This window comes from Tachyglossus aculeatus, chromosome 17, assembly GCF_015852505.1.
Source record: "Tachyglossus aculeatus isolate mTacAcu1 chromosome 17, mTacAcu1.pri, whole genome shotgun sequence".
NCBI lineage: Eukaryota > Metazoa > Chordata > Mammalia > Monotremata > Tachyglossidae > Tachyglossus > Tachyglossus aculeatus.
The window spans coordinates 15,141,123-15,163,201 of record NC_052082.1 but is presented as its reverse complement, the minus strand read 5'-3'; the positions used below and the strand labels follow the sequence as shown (position 1 = coordinate 15,163,201).

The 22,079-nt window shown below is 46.4% G+C and overlaps 1 protein-coding gene across 10 annotated transcripts in view; it reads right to left on the bottom strand.

Annotated features, from left to right (window-relative positions):
• The window catches only part of PAM (peptidylglycine alpha-amidating monooxygenase), a 210,373-nt gene that overhangs the window by 103,928 nt on the left and 84,366 nt on the right, over positions 1-22,079 (bottom strand). For all 10 annotated transcript variants that reach the window (XM_038758978.1, XM_038758979.1, XM_038758980.1 and 7 more), the window contains exons 2-3: positions 14,884-15,425; positions 13,768-13,888 (exon numbers count right to left, since the gene is read on the bottom strand). In XM_038758978.1, the coding sequence (XP_038614906.1) occupies positions 13,768-13,888; positions 14,884-14,981 (219 nt within the window). In that variant the 5' untranslated portion in view covers positions 14,982-15,425. The remainder of the gene's footprint in view (positions 1-13,767; positions 13,889-14,883; positions 15,426-22,079) is intronic.

Here is a 22,079-nt window from a genome sequence, read left to right as displayed (position 1 = left end):
CTTGGGGCCATCTCCTTCCACCTGTGGCTTCCTCAACTTGCATCTTCAGTGTGAAATATTTCTCCTCAGGCTGTTGCTGGCAGGCTGCCGGTTAGGAGACGCGGCTGCGATGCCGGATGGGCCCCGTGCCAGGGTGAGGAGACCTGGCACTCTCATTCCCTCAGGAAAGAGCTCTCCTAAATGGGGCTGGCGGCAGGGAATCCCTGTTTTAGTTACGGAGGTGTGCACTGGCCAAAAACCCTCAACATGCTATAAGCCAGAGCCGCCGAATACGAACCCTCTCTCAGGGGACTGTCTGCAGCCTGTCAGGTGGCATGGCCTAGTGGCTAGAGCACAGCCTGGGAGTCAGGAGGTCACGGGTTCTAATCCCGGCACTGCCATTTGTCTGCTGAGTGATGTTGGGCAAGCCACTTGGCTTCTCTGGGCCTCCGTTACCTCATCTGTAAAATGGGGATTGAGACTGGGAGCCCCACTTGGGACAGGGACTACGTCCAACCCGATTTGCTTACATCCACCCCAATGCTTAGTGCAGGGCCTGGCACACAGTAAGTGCTTAACAAATACCACTATTATTATTATTATTATTATAGAGCCAGCCCTGGGTGTTCGGGCACAATGGGATGGGACCGAGACTATAACAAATACCACAATTATTATTATTATTATTATACAGCCAGCCCCGGGTGTTCGGGCACAATGGGATGGGACCGAGACTACAGCAGAGGCAGGGAATGTGTCTGTTTACTGTCCTACTGTACTCTCCCAAGAGCTTAGTACAGTGCTCCGCACACAGTAAGTGCTCGATAAATACGACTGACTAAATGAATGAATGAACGAACTCCTCTCTATTCCCTATTTCACTTGGACAACTGTGGTTAAAGGGGGGTCAGAGAGGACTGCCCTAGATTGGGCAACGATAAGGAGTCCTGCCGGCGAGCAGCACTGGGCATTCGATGACAGGCCCTTCTCGGGCCACGGGCCACTTCCCCGCTGACAGGAGTCTTCAGGGAAGGCAGGGGAGACGCTCAGACACCAGGCGCTGGCTCCTTCAGGACAGAAGAGCTTTTGGAAGACTCCCAGCTGACACTGAACCCCAGAGTTGCTGTCTTGCATGAGAGGCAGTGTAGTTTAACAATAATAATAATAATTGTGGTATTTATTAAGTGCTTACTATGTGCCAGGCCCTATCCTAAACACTGGGGTGGCTATGACCAAGCGCTCAGTACAGTGCTCTGTACACACTAAAAACTCAATAAGAAGTGCAGTGTGGTTTAGTGGAAAGAGCACGGGCTTGGGCGTCAAAGTGGGTTCTCATCCCAGCTCTGACACTTATCAGCTGTGTGACTTTGGACAGGTCACTTAACTTCTCTGTGCCTCAGTTACTTCATCTTGAAAATGGGGATTAAGACTGTGAGCCCCATGTGGGACCGCCTGAATACCCTGTATTTAGGGGAAGCAGCGTGGCTCAGTGGAAAGAGCACGGGCTTTGGAGTCAGAGGTCATGGGTTTGAATCCCGGCTCCACCACATGTCTGCTGTGTGACCTTGGGCAAGTCACTTCACTGGGCCTCAGTTCCCTCATCTGTAAAATGGGGGTGCAGACTGTAACCCCATGTGGGACAATTTGATTACCTTGTATCTACCCCAGCGCTTAGAACAGTGCTTGGCACATAGTAAGCGCTTAAAAAATACCAACATTATTATTACCCCAGTGCTTAGAACAGTCTTAGGCACATAGCTTAAAACATACCATTATTATTATTATTGTTATTAAAATACAATTGAATGAATTCAAGCAAATCGGGTGGGACACAGTCCCTGTCCCACATGGGACTCACAGTCTTAATCTTCATTTCACAGATGAAGGCATAGAGAAGTGAAGTGACTTGCCACAGGCCACACAGCAGGCAATCGGTAGAGCCAGGATTAAAATCCATTAGCTTCTGACACCCAGGCTTTTGCTCTATCCACAGTGTCATGCTGTTTCCCCTAAAAACGCGGGTTCCTCTAAGATGTGAACCCAGGATCTCTCATACACAAAGCAAAACGCATACCCGTAGCCCAACTAGCCGCCTAGTAGAAAGAGCATGGGCCTGGGAATCAGAGGAACTGAGTTCCAATCCCTGCTCTGTCAATTACTTGCTGTGTGACCTTGGTAGGCAAGTCACTTAATAATAATAATAATACTAATAGCATTTATTAAGTGCTTACTATGTGCAAAGCATAGTTCTAAGTGCTGGGGAGGTTACAAGGTGATCAGGTTGTTCCACGGGGGGCTCACAGTCTTAATCCCCATTTTACAGATGAGTGAACTGAGGCACAGAGAAGTTGTGACTTTCATTCATTCATTCATTCAATCGTATTTACTGAGCACTTACTGTGTGCCGAGCACTGTACTAAGTGCTTGGGAAGTACAAGTTGGCAACATATAGAGATGGTCCCTACCCAACAGCGGGCTCACAGTCTAGAAGCGGGAGACAGACAACAAAACAAAACATATTAACAAAATAAAATAAATAGAATAAATATGTACAAGTAAAATAGAGCAATAAATACGTACAAACATATATACAGGTGCTGTGGGGAGGGGAAGGAGGTAAGGCAGGGGGAGGGGGAAGAGGGGGAGAGGAAGGAGGGGGCTCAATCTGGGAAGGCCTCCTGGAGGAGGTGAGCTCACAGTAGGCTTTGAAGGGAGGAAGAGAACTAGCTTGGCGGATGTGTGGAGGGAGGACATTCCAGGCCAGGAGGAGGACGTGGGCCGGGGGTCGATGGCGGGACAGGTGAGAACGAGGCACGGTGAGGAGATTAGCGGCAGAGGAGCGGAGGGTGTGGGCTGGGCTGGAGAAGGAAAGAAGGGAGGTGAGGTAGGAGGGGGCGAGGTGATGGACAGCTTTGAAGCCGAAAGTGAGGAGTTTTTGCCTGATGCGTAGGTTGATTGGTAGCCACTGGAGATTTTTGAGGAGGGGAGTAACATGCCCAGAGCGTTTCTGCACAAAGATGATCCGGGCAGCGGCGTGAAGTATAGATTGAAGTGGGGAGAGACAGGAGGATGGGAGATCAGAGAGGAGGCTGATGCAGTAATCCAGTTGGGATTGGATGAGAGATGGGCAAGTGACTTGCCCAAAGTCACACTGTTGACAATTGGCGGAGCCAGGATTTGAACCCATGACCTCTGACTCCAAAGCCCACGCTCTTTCCACTGAGCCACGCTGCTTCTCTAATCGTCTCTGTGGCTCAGTTTCCTCAACTGCAAAATGGGGGATTAAACCCTCCTCAGACTGTGAGTCCCATGTCCGAACCGGTAAACTCGGATCTTCCCCAGTGTGCTTAGAACAGTGCGTGATACACAATAAGCCCTTAACAAATACATAAAGCAAAATGAACAAACGAATGTTTCCAGGATAGCTGCGTCCCTAAACGTCCTATGCACAAGCCACGCCGATTCTGCATACCCAGGCTGAAATCCCCCTGATCTTCCACCCGGCAGACAGTCAATAATACCAGTAGTAATAACAATGATGATAACGTTGTCCTTGATGAAGCACTTAGTACGTTCCAAGCGCCATTCTATCTACAAGATAATCAGGTCAGACTCATTCCCTGCCTCTCTCAGCACTCACAGTCTAAGCGGAAAGAGAACGGATGTTTAATTCCCATTTCACTGAGCGGTCAAATGACTTGTCCAAGGTCACACAAGAGGCAAATGGCAGCAAAGGGACCCACTTTCAGCCAATACAAGTTTCTGGATTCCCAGTCCTGTGTTTTTTTTCCATCAGGCCAGGCCGTCATTACTCCTACTACTGTTCTGCCCAGGGAGCAGAAATACCAGTTTACTCTTTGGACCAGGTGTTTGGATTTTCACTGGTTTTCGCTCTGGCAGCTCACAAAGCAGTAAGCACAGAGCAAGGTTGAACTCCCTCCTCCTCCTTCCCCCCATCCCCTCTCTTCTGCAATGAGCCATTTCCCTGCCAAGTTCCGGGGTTTGTTTTTGAAAGATAGTAAACTCAACCCGCTCTATTGTAATTTTCCCACTTCCACTCAGAGGAAATATTAATAATTCAAGAAAAGAAATGACTTTACAAAGAGTCTTTCTGTTTATGTCTTCTAAACTCCCAGTGGTGAACGGTCATTTTCCAGCTAATGGAGGGAACGTTACTAATGAACCAAACAGCCTTAGAGGCTGCAAATGCCATTTCCCTGCCATCGTTTTCCTTCCCTCTGTTCATTTTGTGTGATGAATACAATCTGGTTCTGTCCACCAGAATGTTTTTCATTTTCCAAAGCTGACAGGGTGTATAACCCAAGCGAATAACCGAGCCACTCTAGACCCAAATTTACTCTTTCCTAGGTGCTTTCTATTTAGTACTAGTGGTATTTGTTAAGCGGTTACTTTGTGCCAGGCGCCACTTGTCTGCTGTGTGGCCTTGGGCAAGTCACTTCACTTCTCTGTGCCTCAGTTACCTCATCTGGAAAATAGGGATTAAGACTGTGAACCCCTTGTGGGGCTGGGACTGTGTCCAAATGCTTCTATCCATCCAGCGCTTAATACAGTGCCTGGCACCTAGTAAGCGCTTCACAAATACCACAGTTATTATTATTATAATAATAATCAGGTCGGACACAGTCCCCTCTAGACTGTAAGCATGTCTTGGGCAGGGAGTGTGTCTGTTTATTGTTACATTGTACTCTTCCAAGCACTTAGCTCTGCGCACAGGGTAAACGCTCCATACACACGATTGAATGAATGGAGAGTCCATTAGCTCTCCGCTTTCCTAAGCTCTGAGCAACATTTCCGCTAGAGCCGTCATTTTCACTTGCTCAGTCCCCTCTAGACTCTAAGCATGTCGTGGGCAGGGAGTGTGTCTGTTTATTGTTGCACTGCACTCTTCCAAGCACTTAGCTCTGCACAAGGTAAATGCTCAATACACACGATTGAATGAATGGAGAGTCCATTAGCGTTCCGCTTTCCCAAGCTCTGAGCAACATTTCCACTACAGCCCTCATTTTCACTTGCTCTGCTTTCTGGAACCCCATAATCGTTCTCCATCCTCCTCCTTACCTGCATTTCCCTCTGTTCAGCTACTCACACACTCCTCCGCTCCATCAGGTAGACACGGTGGCTCAGCCACTCTTTGAACAGATGGGGAGAAGGAAATGACCCCAGGGATGGGTCAATGGGAACAAACTGGACGTAAGAATAACAGCAATAATTCCTTACTCTAGACCGTAAGCTCCTTGTGGGTGGGGAACATGTGTACCCAATCCGATTCATCGTACTCTAGACTGTACGCTCATTGGGGGTAGGGAGTGAGTCTGCTTATTGTACTCTCCCAAGTGGCCTTTCAGGATCGCACCTGGAGAGTTTCTGGTACCAGTCTTGGCTGTGGGAAGGCGAGTGAGGCAGAGGCCTACCCATTCCACTCCTACCTTGGGCAGTGGCTAGTGAGTGGAAGGCAATCTGCTCCAAATCAAAACTCACCCGTGCTGGACAGCAGCAGCACGGGAAAGAGTTGAGGGCAGAGACTCAAGTTTCCTGCACGGAAGGAGGCATTGGTAAACCGCGTCGGTACTTTTAACTTTATGGATTCACTCCCAGAACGACTGCAGATGGAGGTGAGGCGTTCTGGGAGAGATGCATCCGTGGCGTCGCTATGGACCGGAGACGATTGAACAGCATAAGACAAGCCTCTCCCAAGTGCTTAGTACAGTGCTTTGCACACAGTAAGCGCTCAATAAATACGACTGAATGGATACTCTCCCAAGCACTTTGTACAGTGCTCTGCACATAGTAAGCACTCATTAAGTAGGACTGATTGATAAGAAATCCTCATGCACAACCCTGGCTCTAGTAACCTCTGCAAAGCAGATCAAGCCCGCTCCACCATTTCAGTGCTGTTTTTTGAAGGAGTAGTGTGGCCTTGTGGAGAATGCCCAGGCCTGGCAGAGGACCTGGGTTCTAATCCCCGCTCTGTAACACGCTTGCTACATGCCCTTGGGCCTGTGCCTGTTTCCACAGTTTCCCATGGGACAGGAACTGTGCCTGACCTGATAATATTGTATCTATCCCAGCATTTAGTACAGGGCTGGGCACAGAGCAAGCCGTTAACAAACACCACAATTATTAATCAATCAACGCTATTTATTGAGCACTTACTGTGTGCCGAGCACTGTACTAAGCCCTTGGGAGAGTACAACAGAGTTGGCAGACTCATTCCCTGTCTACACTATACTTACAGTGACAGACATTGATATAAATAAATTTATATGATATAATTAAAGACATGTACATATGTGCTGTGGGGTTGGGTAGTAATAATAACGGTGCTTGTTCATTCAGTCATTCATTCAATCGCATTTATTGAGCTCTTACTGTGTGCAGAGCACTGTACTAAGCGCTTGGGAAGTACAAGTCGGCAACATATAGAGACGGTCCCTACCCAACAACGGGCTCACAATCTAGAGGGGGGAGACAGACAACAAAACAAAACGTGTAGACAGGTGTCAAAATCGTCAGAACAAATAGAATTAGCTATATGCACATCATTAACGAAATAAATAGTAAATATACAAGTAAAATAGAGTAATAAAGAGCTTAGCATGTGCCAAGCACTATTCTAAGCACTGGGGTAGACATGTTCATCAGGTTGGACACGGTCCCTGTCACACAAGGAACCCACAATTTTAATCCCATTTTCCAGATGAGGGAACGGTTGACTTTTGCGATCCCACCTGCCCAGTCTTCTCCGAGGTATAAGTGACCAGCTGACACCCCTGAAAAGCATATGACATGCCTTCCGACTCTTTTTATATTGTACTCTCCCAAGCGCTCTGTACACAGTAAATATCTTCAATGGACTGAAAGAAAAACGCATTGCCCCAATGGTTGGCGCTTAGGTGCCAACAATGACCAATATCAACCACTGGAAAGGAAAACGTTTGAAAAATTTTGACCGACACACTGCAGCGATTCCGAAATACGACCAGATGTTCACTGTGGGTTAAGGTGGGTGGATTGGGAGGAGAAGGCTCCCCTGGTCCCTGGCAATCCCAACACCATTCCAACCCCTTCATCCCTGAGGCTCTTGCTTCCCAGTCGCCATCCTCCCTTACTCCCTGTGCTCATGGACTCTATATGTTGCCAACTTGTACTTCCCAAGCGCTTAGTACAGTGCTCTGCACACAGTAAGCGCTCAATAAATACAATTGAATGAATGAATGAAGTCTCTTTGAAGAAAGAAGGCCTCTCCGGAAGGTGACCCTAACAACTGGCCCTCATCAAGTAGTCTGGTTTCGCTCAGTGCGTGATGTTGCATCATTTCAGGCCAAACCAACATGCCTTGAATGCCGTCCTTTTTTCCGGATGACTGCCGTTTTCATCATCCATTAGCATCCTGATGTTCCTGGATGGGATGGCTATTTTCTTTGGATCTGTCAGTTATCTACTGATTGTGGCAGTTCTCATAAAAGGCAAGTTCTCTTGTGCTCCTTCACTGATTTTTTTTTATATTAATGTCTATCTCCCCCTCTAGACTGTAAACTCATTGTGGGCAGGGAATGTGTCTGTTTATTGTTGTAATGTACTCTCTGAAGCACTTATACAGTGCTCTGGTAAACGCTCAATAAATGGGATTGACTGACTCACTGCTTTGTGACAGACACAGTTCAAAGAGAGGCACTAGGTAAGCACAGTTGCCCAGAGAGAAATTACTGTTTGCTGCTCTCAAAGCAGGTCTTAAAGCGATAGCCAAGCTAAGGTCAAACACATTTATGAGTGAAGAATCCAATAATAACAATTTTGTTGCCCTGTGAAGCAGAGGAAACTGCTCAGGGGAGGAAGAGAGTGAGGAGAGAATTTCTTCCCCGACGATCTTGTGAGCTACAAGCACAGATTTCACTTGTTTGGTATGGACTTCTAGACTCTTCTAGACCTATATCATCTTCTTTTTGTTTAGTCAACCTAGGAATTTTGCTTCAATGCCCACGGCTCTGATAATAATAACAATAATAATAATAAATAATAAATTGTGGCATTTGTTAAGTGCTTACTATGTGCCAAGCCCTGTAATAAGTGCTGGGTTCCCTGTCCTTGTCCCCAGGACACAATCCCTGTCCCTGATGGAGTCTCCCTTCTAGGCTGTAAGCCGGTTGTTGGGCAGGGACTGTCTCTATATGTTGCTGACTTGTACTTCCCAAGTGCTTAGTACAGTGCTCTGCACACAGTAAGTGCTCAATAAATACGACAATGAACAAATGAGGGACAAAAGGTTCTGAATCCTTATTTTACAGGCTACGAAACCAAGGTTTAGGGAAATTAAGTGATTTGCCCAGGTTCACACAGCAGGCAAGTAGAGAAGCAGCACTGTTTGGTGGATAAAGCACGGGCCTGGGGGCCAGAGGCTCTGAGTTCTAATTCCAACTCCACCACTTGCCTGTCTTCAACCTGATTAACCTGCATATGCTCCAACACTTAGAGCAGGGCTTGGCCCATATTAAGGCTTCATAAAAACCATGAAAAAAAACAGTGGCAGAGCCAGCACTGGAACCCAGGTCTGTGCTCTTTCCTCTAGGCTAAGCTGCTTCTCATGCTATTCTGTGAAGTGTAAAGAGATTTTTGTTCTTTCAGTCACATGTGACAACTGAAACCTTCATGCTCTACTTACATAAATTGTCCCCATGACTCCATCTTGGCTGTGGATTTGGGAGTCTGAGAAATGGGCCATCGAAGTCCTGGTTATTTAGACCCTCTTTACAACAGCAAAAGCATTTTTACTACAGCAGGACTGGGTTTCTCCATATTTGACGGTGCTCTCAATCATCCAATTAAAACTCCACGGAAGTCCCCACGTGGAGACTTCTTACATTAAGGAATTTAATCATTCACATCAGAGTATTCACCTCTACTCAACCTCGTCTCAGCTGAGTCTCCTGCCCTATCGATCTTCAGAATCTTTCCATTCAGTGCTCCTGAAGCAATTTCCTCATGTCCCAGGTCCCCTCCGTAAAGGATTTTGCTAATTGATAACAATTTAGTTGTTTTAGAAAAACAGAATGAGTATTAACAAGATGAATATCAAGGATCGGTTAACCTTAATGGTCTTCGAACTTTTATTCTCTGCGTCTTTTATTTAGGAACTCCAGCTCAGAAAACGTCAAAGCCTAAATCAAGATGTTAAACAAAGCTGTAACGTCTTTTCACCTGCATCACCCTGGCCCCACAGCACTCTACTATTTCCCCTACTTGGAATTTATTTTAATGCCTGTCTCCCCAAGTAGTCTAAGCTCCTCATGGACAGGGACTGCGCCTACCAATTCTATTGTATTGTAGTCACTCCAGTGCTTATATTCAGTGTTTGTTTCCCCCTCTAGACCGTAAGCTCACTGTGGGCAGGGAATGTGCCTGTTTATTTTTATACTGTACTCGCCCAAGCACTTAGTACAGTACTCTGCACACATTAAGCACTCAACGTATACCATTGATTGATTGATTGCTAATCGGTGCCGAGCATCCACATTGTGTTATCGTCATCATCATCATCAATCATATTTATTGAGTGCTTACTGTGTGCAGAGCATTGTACTAAGCGCTTGGGAAGTACAAGTTGGCAACATATAGAGACAGTCCCTACCCAACAGTGGGCTCACAGTCTAAAAGGGGGAGACAGAGAACAAAACCAACAACTTACTAACAAAATAAAATAAATAGAATAGATATGTACAAGTAAAATACTGTGTAGCTGTCAAGTCTCATCTACATTGTTCCAGAGTGACGGGATCTTCCATCCATCTGCTAGCTTCTAGGTTCTACTGCACTCTGCTAAATGCTCAGTAGTAATAATGATGGTATTTGTTAAGCACTTACTTTGTGCCAGGCACTGTACACTGTACAAAGCACTGGAGTGCTCTGCCCAGAGCAGATGCTCAATAAACACTGCCGATGATCAACGACCCCTTGTCCATGTCCAGCCTCTGACATGGAACTCCCTTTCCCTTCCTATGTGGCACACCATCACTCTCCCCAACTTGAATGTTTATTCAAAGCAAATATCTTCCAAGAAGTCTTCCCTGGCTAAGTCCTCATTTCCAACTCCCTCTCCCTTCTACATCACCCTTGTACTTGGATTAGTATCCTTTCAGTCCCTGATATTCACCCCACCCTCAGCCCCACAGCACTTCTGTACAAATCCATAATTTATTTTAACGTCTGTCTTCCCTTCTAGACCGTGAGCAAACTGTGGTCGGGGAACTTGTCTACAGACTCTGAATATAATGTACTCTCCCAAGTGCTTAGTATGGTGTTCTGTACACAGTAAGCCCTCAATAAGTACGACTGACTGATCAATCGATCAGTTCCACTCATTGTGAACAGAGAGGATGGTAGAAAGAAGGAAGGGGCAGGGGCAAAGGGAGCGAAATGATGATAGACTAAGGCATAGTGCTGGGCTCTTTATTTACTTCATTTATAAACATTTACCCAGGGGGATGAGAGGGCTTCTGTGACCTGTCTGTGGACGAACTTCAATGCTTTACGTCCACGTCAGCCACAGAAGTCTGCTGTGATGGATTTTTACAGGCAAATTTGGGTGGGAATCGTTGCCCCATGAGGAATCGTGAATAGGCCATATGCCATCTCATCATCATCAATCGTATTTATTGAGTGCTTACTGTGTGCAGAGCACTGTACTAAGTGCTTGGGAAGTACAAGTTGGCAACATATAGAGACAGTCCCTACCCAACAGTGGGCTCACAGTCTAAAAGAGTGGGCTCACAGTCTAAACATCTCTGCATGTTTATTCTGCCTCTCTGCTGCTTCACAGGAATCTAGGGCTCCTCCCTTCATTTCTACCCCGACAAAACCTCAGGGACCTTTATCTGAGCGCTTGGACCCTTCTTTTTCAGCTCTGGAATCAGTGAGTTGACATCCTTCCTAGCTGAAAGGACATCAGATAGAAGGCGGGAGAGAGGAGGGAGGGAGGGAAGGAGCCCGGGCAGCGGTGACAGAGAAGTGCCAACCAAACTAGTCTGATGGGAACAGACAGGACGGCTCTAGACCTGAGAGAAGGGAGACTTTATGTCCTGAAACGATAAAGGAGCAGTGATAGCGGGACAGTGGAGAAGCAGCGTGGCTCAGTAGAAAGAGCACAGGCTTTGGAGTCAGAGGTCATGGGTTCGAATCCCGGCTCCGCCAACTTTCAGCTGTGTGACTTTGGGCAAGTCACTTAACTTCTCTGGGCCTCAGTTACCTCATCTGTAAAATGGGGATTTAAACTTTGAGCCCCGCCTGGGACAACCTGAACACCTTGTAACCTCCCCAGCGCTTAGAACAGTGCTTTGCACATAGTAAGCACTTAACAAATACCATTATTATTATTATTATATTTGGAAGAGGAAACCAAAGAAACTTTTGTACATTTGAACAGGATGAATCTGGGAGGGAATTACAAACATGTGGCAAAGCTGGCGATTCCAGGGAACCTTTTGTCCTGAAAGAGAATGTGAAGGTTGGAGGCAATATGGACAATATATATAGTACCCATTATTTATGAAGCGATGATACCATAGCTCACGGAGGACATTAATGATCCTAAAACTCTAAGACTTTGCCTCCTACTTTTACTGTGAGCCCCACGAGGGACATGGACTGTGCCTAATCTGATTATCTTCTACTGACCCCAGCGCTTACTATAACAGTTGGCACATGGAAAGTGCTTAACAAATACCACAATTATTATTACAGAAAATAGTGTAGGCTTTAGGACCAAAGCAGAGCTGTATCAATCAATCAATCATAATTATTAAGCGCTTATTGTGTGCAGAGCACTGTACTAAGCACTTGGGAAGTACAAGTTGGCAACATATAGGGACGGTCCCTACCCAACAGTGGGCTCACAGTCTAGAAGCACTCAGCCTGGGACCCTTTTTTAAAATAAATGGCATTTATTAAGTGCTTACTACGTGCAAAGCACTGTTCTAAGCACTGGGGAGGTTATAACGTGATCAGGTTGTCCCACGGGGGGCTCATAGTCTTAATTCCCATTTTACAGATGAGGGAATTGAGGCCCAGAGAAGTGAAGTGACTTGCCCAAAGTCACACAGCTGACAAGTAGTGGAGCCAGGATTTGAACCCATGACCTCTGACTCCAAAGCCCTTTCCACTCTTTCCGCTGAGCCACGCTGCTTCTCTTCCAGATACCCTTGGTATCTGGATGTCAATTTCAAAGGACTTTCAAACTCCTTCGGTAAAAGAGGTGAACGGCTTCATTCATTCAATCGTATTTATTGAGCGCTTATTGTGTGCAGAGCACCGTACTAAGCACTTGGGAAGTACAAGTCGGCAACATATAGAGACGGTCCCTACCCAACAATGGGCTCACAGTCTAGAAGGGGGAGACAGGCAACAGAACAAAACATGTAGACAGGTGTCAAAACCGTTAGAATAAATAGAATTATAGCTATGATATTTACACCAAGATAAAATATAGAGGAAACATTGTTAGGGGCGGGGAGATAAGAAGATGGGTTGGCAGCAACGGAAAGGGCAAGAGGAGAATGAGGAAATGTTTTCAGTGCTGTGAGTACGTTTCCCATGCACTAATTTTATACACTGAAATTATAATACTCAATGGAAAACTTCATTAGAGTCCTGAAAAGAGCTTTCACTCCATGTTATTGTCGCTCCATGGATAAAGTTCGCTCTCAAGTCTGGTCCTCCAACTATTTCCTGTTGGCCTACCTGCTATTTCTCCCACTACCTGACAGTGCCATTTCATTTTCTGCCATATCTTCCTAACTTAAAGATTTCTGAAGCGACCGTCAAATGGTCATCACTTCATGGCCATGATGTGGATGTGCGCATTACCAACGCTGAACAGAGCAGTTCTTCACTGGGATCGACATCTTCAAACAGAACCTTCCCCGTGGCCCCTGATGTCTGGGGTTCCCCCGGGGACCTTCTCAGGAACAAGTCGGAAGAGACAAGTCACCAACAACTGGAATCCTTTCATTTCCTCGGAACTAAAAAAATGCTATCTGCAACAATGAGTCATCGGCTCCTGCAGCTCAACAACATCCTGTCCTTCCCATGCCTCTGCAGCCCTTCCAAAGGAAAGTACGATCTCTAACGCGCACACAAACCCCGCCGCTGCTTGGTTTCCTTCGTCTGGGAAGAACCACCAGATGAATAAAACAGAAGTGGGTCTGAGCCCGCCACAAGCCTGAAAATCCAACGCTTTACTCCCTTGAGCTCACGATAAACCTAGACGGCAACCGGGGCGGTGGGAGAGTCCTCCTACCACAAAAGCTCACAACTGACCACCTGTTTTCTGAACGGTGGAAAGCCGGGGATACTGCATTGGGACTGTTGGCTTCTTCCTTCCCTTAGTTAGCTGAAATGGAGAGATATTTAAATGAGCTAATCTCTGAGATGCAGCTGTGGATATCACTTGGCTTTATTAGAATAATTTTTCTTACTTTAATTCATGCATGCCGCATCTCAATACTGTTCCTTTGAGAAACACAAAAATGGAGTTTTCGAGGTTCAGTTAATGAATACAAACAGAACCACCTCAGCCAAATGAAAAACGAAACATTCTAAGCCTATCTGAATTGAAGCAGACTTTTCGTGGCCCTCTTGGAGGGGGCTTGATTGCACAAAGAAATAAATGAAGTTGACCACTTGGGTTTTTTTTTTTTTTAAGTTACTACCACTCCAGTTACTGCTTTTTGATGTTACCTACAGATCCAATGGACCCTGTAAGCCTGAATCTCTCACCTGTTTAGGCGTGACTCCTGGCATTCGAATGTCCAATGCAAAATCAGTTGAATCCAGAGGAATGACTGGTCTGGGTGTCCCGAGACAGTCACTGGATAATGTCCTGGGGGCTTCTTTATGCCTTAGAACAAAATCAAGTTTTAATTCTCTCAAATACAAAGGAGTTTTAGTTCAGTCACCAAAGCAGAATTTTTACCTCAGGAATCTCCTTAGAATCCCATCAGAACCAGTCTCAGGGATTAAGACTTGATAAAAATCTTTAAAATGTTTTAACTAGGTAATAATATAAAAACATGCATGGAAATCTTCTCGGGGAAAAAAAAACCTGAGGGTATTTCTGGTTCACAAGCAAAAATCAAAGCAAACCACTTAAAAGATTTAAGATGAATATGGATACATTCAAACCTTCATTCTATAATATAAATAGGCCACAATAAAAAGGCTCAAACTTTTGAGATTTAAATCCATGGAGATGAAGTGCGTGATTGGTCACAGAAAATCCAATGCTCCTTTCCTGTGTGCCGAAACTACATCGTGGAAGATTTTAAGATTTGCTAGGAAGGTGATTCATAGACCCTTGGCAAAAGCCAGGTTTCGGCCCCAAAGCAGACTGCTCAGTTTACTAAGCACAGTTTCACGGGTAAAGCCCCGTGTGGGAATTACCACTGTTTTGAGGTGGTTAATTCTGAGGATTTTGTAAACAGCTCAGTGGGCTGTACGTGACTTGCTGGCATACATAGTTCCCGGCCCTCGCGGCCCACGCTCCCGGCCCAAAATCTCTCTCAACATTTTACTCTTCAAAATTGGGTAAATCACAGGTTAACTGAGTTTATATGACTGTCACAGAATTTAAGGAATATCTCCCCGGAGAAAGCGATGAGTAGGAGAAAGAGCAACCCCTAACTGGCGTTTCAAAAGGCAGGAAGTCTACTTGATATCCTGGGATCATTCCACAAGCTTTAGAGGGGCACAGTTTGCCAGAAGTTACGGCAACTGCACGGCATTTCAGGAAATTACCTTTCAGTTGGAACAACATTTTAACACCACGCCCCCTCGGTACCGAGAGCGATCGCCCCTCTGGAGAGCATGCAAGTCCCCTCTCCCCGCCAAACCCACCTCTTAAAGACAGAAAGTGGGCTTCTGAAGGCCAGGCAGCCGTTCTGACTAACGAGGAACAGCATTAGCAGGCTACTAACGAGGCCAGCCATGTCCATCCTGCTGCTCCCAGCCCGATTAAGGGAAGAGAAAAAGGGCAGGGCTGCTCTGTCGGCTGTGATTCTGGCTAGGATTAGGCAGAAACGGCGGTATCAATTCACTGCTTCATCGTTCTGGTGCTCTGCAGGCAGGCGGCCGACCGTGTTTGACAGCCCAACTGTCTGGGAAGGTGACGCACAGTAAATCAGGAAGGTGGACGGCGCTGCCTCGTCGCCTCTGCTTGTGGCTCCAAAAATCCCTCGGGAGAATCTTCTCTGGCTGTTTCAGGCTGCACTTTACTTTTGTCCCGTCCGAAAAGCCGAAGCTGCGGCCGGCTAGGTCGCTCTCTCCTGTACGGCACTCGGCCCTGGTGAGCCGCTTAGACCTTCGTGTTCTTTCTCGATCCACAATGACAGGGGCTGTGAGGGCTAGCCCACAGACTAGCGTCAGGCATCATTCAGAACCTGCAGAAATAGAAGCGGATAATGGATGACTAACACCCCTCAGAATTCGTGCTCGGCAAATCCCTGTTGAGGCTTTTTAATACATTCGTACTTTCATAAGCTTAAGCCCAACCCATGAAGAATGCTCCTCGTCTGTTGATCTCCCTCCCTCTCGCTCTCTTTTTCTCTGTCTCTCTTTCTCTCCCCCCAAGATACATGCCTGCACCCACCTACAGTTTCTTGGTTTCTCCCCTCAAAGACTGAAAATAAATAAAAGCGCCAGGCGTGCTTCCTCTGGGTGTAAGCAAAGTAAGTTATTCCCATACAAGAGAACTAAGTCTCCCAACAGGAGGGAGAGGGAGAAAAGAAGAGAAAGGGGGGTAATGAGGGGGGTCTGAGAGGCATGAACAAGCACTTGGCTACAATAGCCAGCAGAGAGGGAAAAGCAAAACTGGAAAGGCAGTCACGTTTCTAATATGCTGAGGAAAAACAATTGCATTTCATCTCTACGGGGAAAAATATTGTAGGCTTAGAACTGCAATGAAAGGAATGCAAGTAATCCCAGTAGATTTTTCTTTACTAAAAAAATGAACTTCTATGGCTACATTTACAAATCAAATCAAACATCCCTTAAAAATAATCATCATTCAGCATGTGGGAGGTAAGGAAATAGCATGGAAATTCCCCCAAAGATTTCTTAAAGAATTGTTTGTGACGGACACTAAGTAGGATCAGAAATAATCCTTACTGCTGGCTTCAGATTTTAACCAGGCGACAAACTACCCTAGCCGCCAGGCAAATAAAATGGCAGTATTTAAAACGACAAATGCATTTCCACATTTTGTATAGCGATTCAGTGGTGTTAAGCTTAAAAATCTATTTGCTGTTTGGGGTAGCTTCAAGATGTTTGTTTTCCTCTTTTCCTGAATTTCAAGGTCAATTTGGAACTTTGTAATAAGAACCTCTGTTGAAACATACATCATTCTTAATATCTTCATTTTCTCCAGAGAAAAGAGATGATTGACCCAACGTGGTCTCCGATACTCTTCCTTAATTACAGAAAAATATCCCAAGAAAATTCACAAACCAACACAAACCACCCGAGGTATCCTTCAATAATATTTTCTTGAATGCCTGCTAAATAGAGTTCTCACCACTATTCGCTCCCTTCCGTGGGACAGGCTGAGGAAAATGAATGAATCAAAACCACGGCCTTTATCAGTGAGGAGTATGAAAGATGGACAACTCGCTAGAGAAGCAGTGTAGCTCAGTGGAAAGAGCACAGGCTTGGAAGCCAGAGGTCATGGGTTCTAATCCCAGCTCCGCCACATGCCTGCTGTGTGACCTTGGGTAAGTCACTTAACTTCTCTGAGCCTCAGTTACCTCATCTGCAAAATGGGGATGAAGACTGTGAGCCCCACGTGGCACAAACTGATCACCTTGTATCCCCCCCAGTGCTTAGAACAGTGTTTTGCCCATAGTAAGCGTTTAACAAATGCCATCATTATTTCTCTCGAAAGAGGTCCGGAGATGAGGTAGAGCTTATACGGAATAAACAGTTGTCGACTAAACTCAGGGCTTGACTCGCACTGAGCCCTCAAGACATTTCCAGAATTTGAAGCTGCAATTACAGATAAGGGGAGCAACATCCCGTTAAAACAGCACATGTGGCCAGGAATTGATTGGTTGGTTCAAGTTCGCTTTCTGAGATTCCCATAATTTTCTCAGCATCCAGCTTCAATATTAAGGCTCCCGGGCTCTGGCCCTGCCCTGTGGTTTGACGGAACAAGACTTTCCTGAGGCTAGAGTAGGGGAAAGAAGGAGTACTTAGGAGAGGCTGTGGGAGAAATAGACGCATCCATCTGTCCAAGCACAATACTGGGTTTCCCTTATGATGATGATAGTAGTAGTAGTTAATCAATGGTATTTATTGAGTGCTTACTGTATGCAGAGCACTGTACTAAGCACTTGGGAGAGTACAATACAACAGAGTTGGAAGACATATTCCCTGCCCACAAGGAGCTTGCAGTCTACAGGGGGAGGCGGACATCAGGGTTAGAGTAGTTCTGGAAAGTCATATTCCTTCTTTTCCTATCTTGCCCTTTGAGGGGCAAATGATCCCAAGGCCTCTGGCAGGTTCTTGGGAGTCTTGAGCTACTGTGTCTCCTGTCTCTCCCCACTCGAGTCCATATTTCACTCTACTTCCCAGATCATTTTTCTAAAAGAAATTCAGTCCACATCTCCTCACTCCTCAAGAATATCCAATGGTTGCCCATCCACCTCTACATTAAACAGAAACTCCTTACCATTGGCATTAAAACACTCAAACAACTCGCACGCTCCTACCTTGCCTCAATGATTTCCTAGTACAGCCCGCACACTGAGCTCCTCGAATACCAACCTACAACTGTACCTCAGTAGCGTCTATCTTGTCGACGACCTCTTGCCCATGTCCTCCTTCTGGCATGAAACTTTTCCCCCCTCCATATAGGACAGACCACTACTCTCCCCACCTTAAAAGCACATTTCCTCCAAGAGGTCTTGTCCAATTAAGCCCTCTTTTCCCTTACTCCCTCTCCTTTCTGCATCTCCTCTGCGCTTGGATTTGCTTGTTTTAAGCACTTGCTATTCAGCCCATCTTTGTGCATATCCATAATTTATGTTAAGATCCCCTGGCATGCCCCTCTCCTAAGCTCGCATGTTCCCTTTGAGAAGGAAATGTTTAGGAGGATCAAGGTGAAGACGTTCCCCAGAAACTAAGGAGTTATTCTCCTTCTGCCCAGCTCTGGTCAGAGAAGTCTATCCAGAACTGAGAAGTTTTAGGATTTATCATGGTCAGAGGGAGGGCCCCGATGGCCAGGTTGACCAGAACTTCACAGGAACCTGGTAAGGAAGGCAAAGACTCCAAGGAAAGCGGTAGAATCCAAAGTACCCCAAAGAATGTTCCGGGATAGGGCCATTTCGGGTGGATTTCTGCAAAATAGCAGCCACTTGACATCATCATGTTATGCCGCATGCTGATATAGGTTATGTGACACCATGGACCTCAAGCAATCAATCAATCCATCGTATTTACTGAGTACTTACTGTGTGCAGGGTGTTGGGAGAGTACAACACAACAATATCAGAGACACATTCCCGGCCCACAACATTGAAGTCCCTTTTTTTTTTTTGAGTGCTGTCACAGGCCACCATAAAGGCAATGGAAAAACAGATATTTGAAAAACAAGACCTGTGAGAAAAAGTGAACGGAAGTGTGATTGTTTCGCCTGAAAGAGTTGGATCAATAGGGACTTAACTGTTACATCAATCCATATGATACTTAAGGATTCCTTTTCCCCCAAAACAGAAAATATAGCTCTACAAATCACATGGATAAATGAAATGTCCCAGGAGAAAAGCCTTAAACTTAAGCTTTGCTTTGTTTCAATCTCCTCTACCCCAACCCAACCTTTTGACCCTGTAGCATGGTGACCTGCTGACCTTTAAGATCCTTCCCTCCCATAATAATAATAATAGTCATGATGGTATTTATTAAGCGCTTACTATGTGCAAAGCACTGTTCTACCAGCTGGGGAGGATACAAGGTTATCCCATGTGGGGCTCACAGTCTTAATCCTCATTTTACAGGTGAGGTAACTGAGGCCCAGAGAAGTTAAGTGACTTGCCCAAAGTCACACAGCTGACAATTGGTGGAGCCGGGATTAGAAACCACGATCTCTGACTCCCAAGCCTGGGATCTTTCCACTAAAAGCCTCTCTTCCCTCTCTGAGGTAAAGACCGGGGGTCGGGGAGAAATGGAGGAGGCTAGCAGCCAGAGGAGTTCTCAGGGGAGTTCTCAGAAGCAGAATGGCCTAGTGGATACAGAACAGGCCTGGGACTCAGAAGGTCATGGGTTCTAATCCCAACTCTGCCACTTGTCTGCTGCGTGACCTCAGGCAAGTCACTTCACCTCTCTGGGCCTGTTACCTCATCTGCAAAATGGGGATTGAGACTGTGAGCCCCCACTGGACGTGGACTGTGTCCAACCTGATAACCTCGTATCTACCCCAGTGCTTAGTACACTGAGCCATGCTGCCTGGAGGAGATATCAGTCAGGACACCAGAGGGGCTGGGTCGCCTTGATGCTGCCAATATCAGCTGCAGCCTCACTGTCCTGGATGTGACCATATTCCTAGGATCAAAGAACATGCAAAAGAACTGCTGAGAAGCTACTGCAGAGCCCTCTGAAATCCGGCTGGGCTGGACTCGGAAGTCTTCAAACCGCTATTTGGACTTGGAACTGTCAATCTTTTATCTGAAAAATTTCCTGTTCAAGGCCAGGTTCCAGAGGCCTCAGGGAAATCACCATCCCGCCACTGTTTCTGCTCATTTTCTACCTTGGAGCCTCTGAGGTATGGGGTGTTACTATCCTTTTCGGTTTCTGCCCGCACCCACAATTGACCCATTCTGCCTCCCTCCTCACTGACCCAGTCATGAATTATGTGCTCAGGTGACAGATACTTGATAAAAGATTGGACTGAGAATTTGGATTTGCTGGTGGAACTCACACCCCTCTGAATACCGAGATTTCCCTCTGCTTCCCGACACCGAGCTTCAAGGCTTTAGGGCCCAGTCCATCCACTTCCTGAAACAAAGGTTCTCCAGAGTGGAAAGCAGGAAGGTCACAGGCAGCACAATGGATGGATTGAACTTTCAGTTCCCTCCCCACCCGTCCTCTCCCGGCCCACCTTCTGGGAGAGGAGCAGTGAAGCGGCCAATGAATGAGCAGAGGGAGAGAGAAGAAAATTGGGCAAGGACTCTGGATAATTCTCCAAATGGCTAATCCACCCCTGAATGATGAGGTGAGGTGGGGAAATGACTTTCCTCCTGCAGACTTGGAGATGAGGAACACAACATGCCATTTGTCTGGGTGGTTAAGACACAATCCTGCCTACAGCCCGGGAGGAGGTGGAAATCACAGCACGCTCTCCCAGCCCCCTGATAAGAGCTCGCCAACAGCCGCTCGCTTGATTTTTTCCAGTGGACACAATCAGGCCCAGACGCTCTCTGAATGTGCCCATTACTCATCAAACCCTCCTGTCCTATAAATACTTCCATGGGGAAAAGAGGAGAGACATTTATTCTTAATTAAATTTCTCGGCTTTGACCGATACTAATGTTGCTTCACAGTGCATGGATCCGAACGCGATGTTTGCATACCTTCCTTTAAAATAAACCAGACCGCGGCTTTCAGCCTGAATTGGATAGCTGCATTTTGAGTCCTCCAGAGGCTGAGGAGCTGCCCAGGAGAGCAAGGAATGATTACAAATTACATCTGATTGCTAATGCGTACTAACTCATGATGATGGTATTTCTAAAGCGCTTATTATGCATCAAGCATTGTTCTAAGCCTTGGGGTAGATATATGCTAATCAGGTTGGACACAGTCCCTGTCCCACATGGGGCTCAACGTCTTAATCCCCATTTTACAGATGATTCAACTGAGGTAAGAGAAGCGAAGGGACTTACCCAAGGTCACACAGCAGACAGACGGCAGAGTTGGGATTAGAACCCAGGTTCTTCCAGGCCCGTGCCCTATCCGCTAGGCAGCTACTCCCTCCTTTGTTCTGCTATTGTCCGCGTCTGTGCCTGGTTAAGTTGTTTGTGGCCTTTCCTGCTTTTCCGCAGTGATTGATGAGGATTATCAAGTGACGGTTAGGTTGGTTCACTGAAGGGATTCTCAGGCAGGATTTGCCTTCTGCAAAGGTTCTGTCGACTTTGGAAGTATTTTCAGGGTTGAGAGAGTCTTTGGGCTCAAGAAGGCACTGCTTCCCATGAACTAAACTCAAATACATTCACCAGAGAGCTTAACCAGGGTGGGGGACGAAACCAAAGCTACCGAACACAAAGGAAACAACCACCACGCACAGGAACATCAAGATTCTAGGGGATCAGAATAATGATAATAATAGTGGCATTTGTTTAGTGCTTACCATGTGCCACGCACTGCACTAAATGCTGGGGGTGGGTACAAGCAAGTCGGGTTGGACACAGTCCCTGTCCCACATTGGGGCTCACAGTCTCAATCCCCATTTTACAGATGAGGTAACTGAGGCACAGAGAAGTCAAATGCCTTGCTCAAGATCACACAGCAGACAAGCGGCGGAGCCGGAATTAGAACCCAAGAAAACAGAACAACGGCATTTGCTGCAGATGAGCCAGCCGGATCCAGAGACGGGCTAGTAGGATTGAGCGAAACAAGGCTTCCTGACGAAGGGCAGCCCACAATAATAGGGAGTAGATATTCTTTTCTGAAGAGGCCTTTCTCTTCAGAATGAAGGTTCCCAGATGTGGGCTTTGCACTCAGACAATGAGTGGATTCAATCCTCCCTAATCTACCCAGGAGCATTAATGAGCATCCAGTGACCTTATGCTGACCTCTAAAACAGAAGTGCTCTTCCACAATCATCTGGGCAAGTGCCCCTACTAAGACGGACAACAATGGAGATAAAGGAAGATTCTATAGGATCTGGAGCGAAAGGACAACGGCACCGAAGTCTGAAAAGCTGATTCTCGTGGGAGCTTTCAGCGCTGGTGTGCCCAGCAATTCTGAAACGTGGACAAAATCATTGGCCAACCTAGGAATTGGTAAATGAACACCAATGGCTTACTGCAGTTTGGTGAATGTGCCCA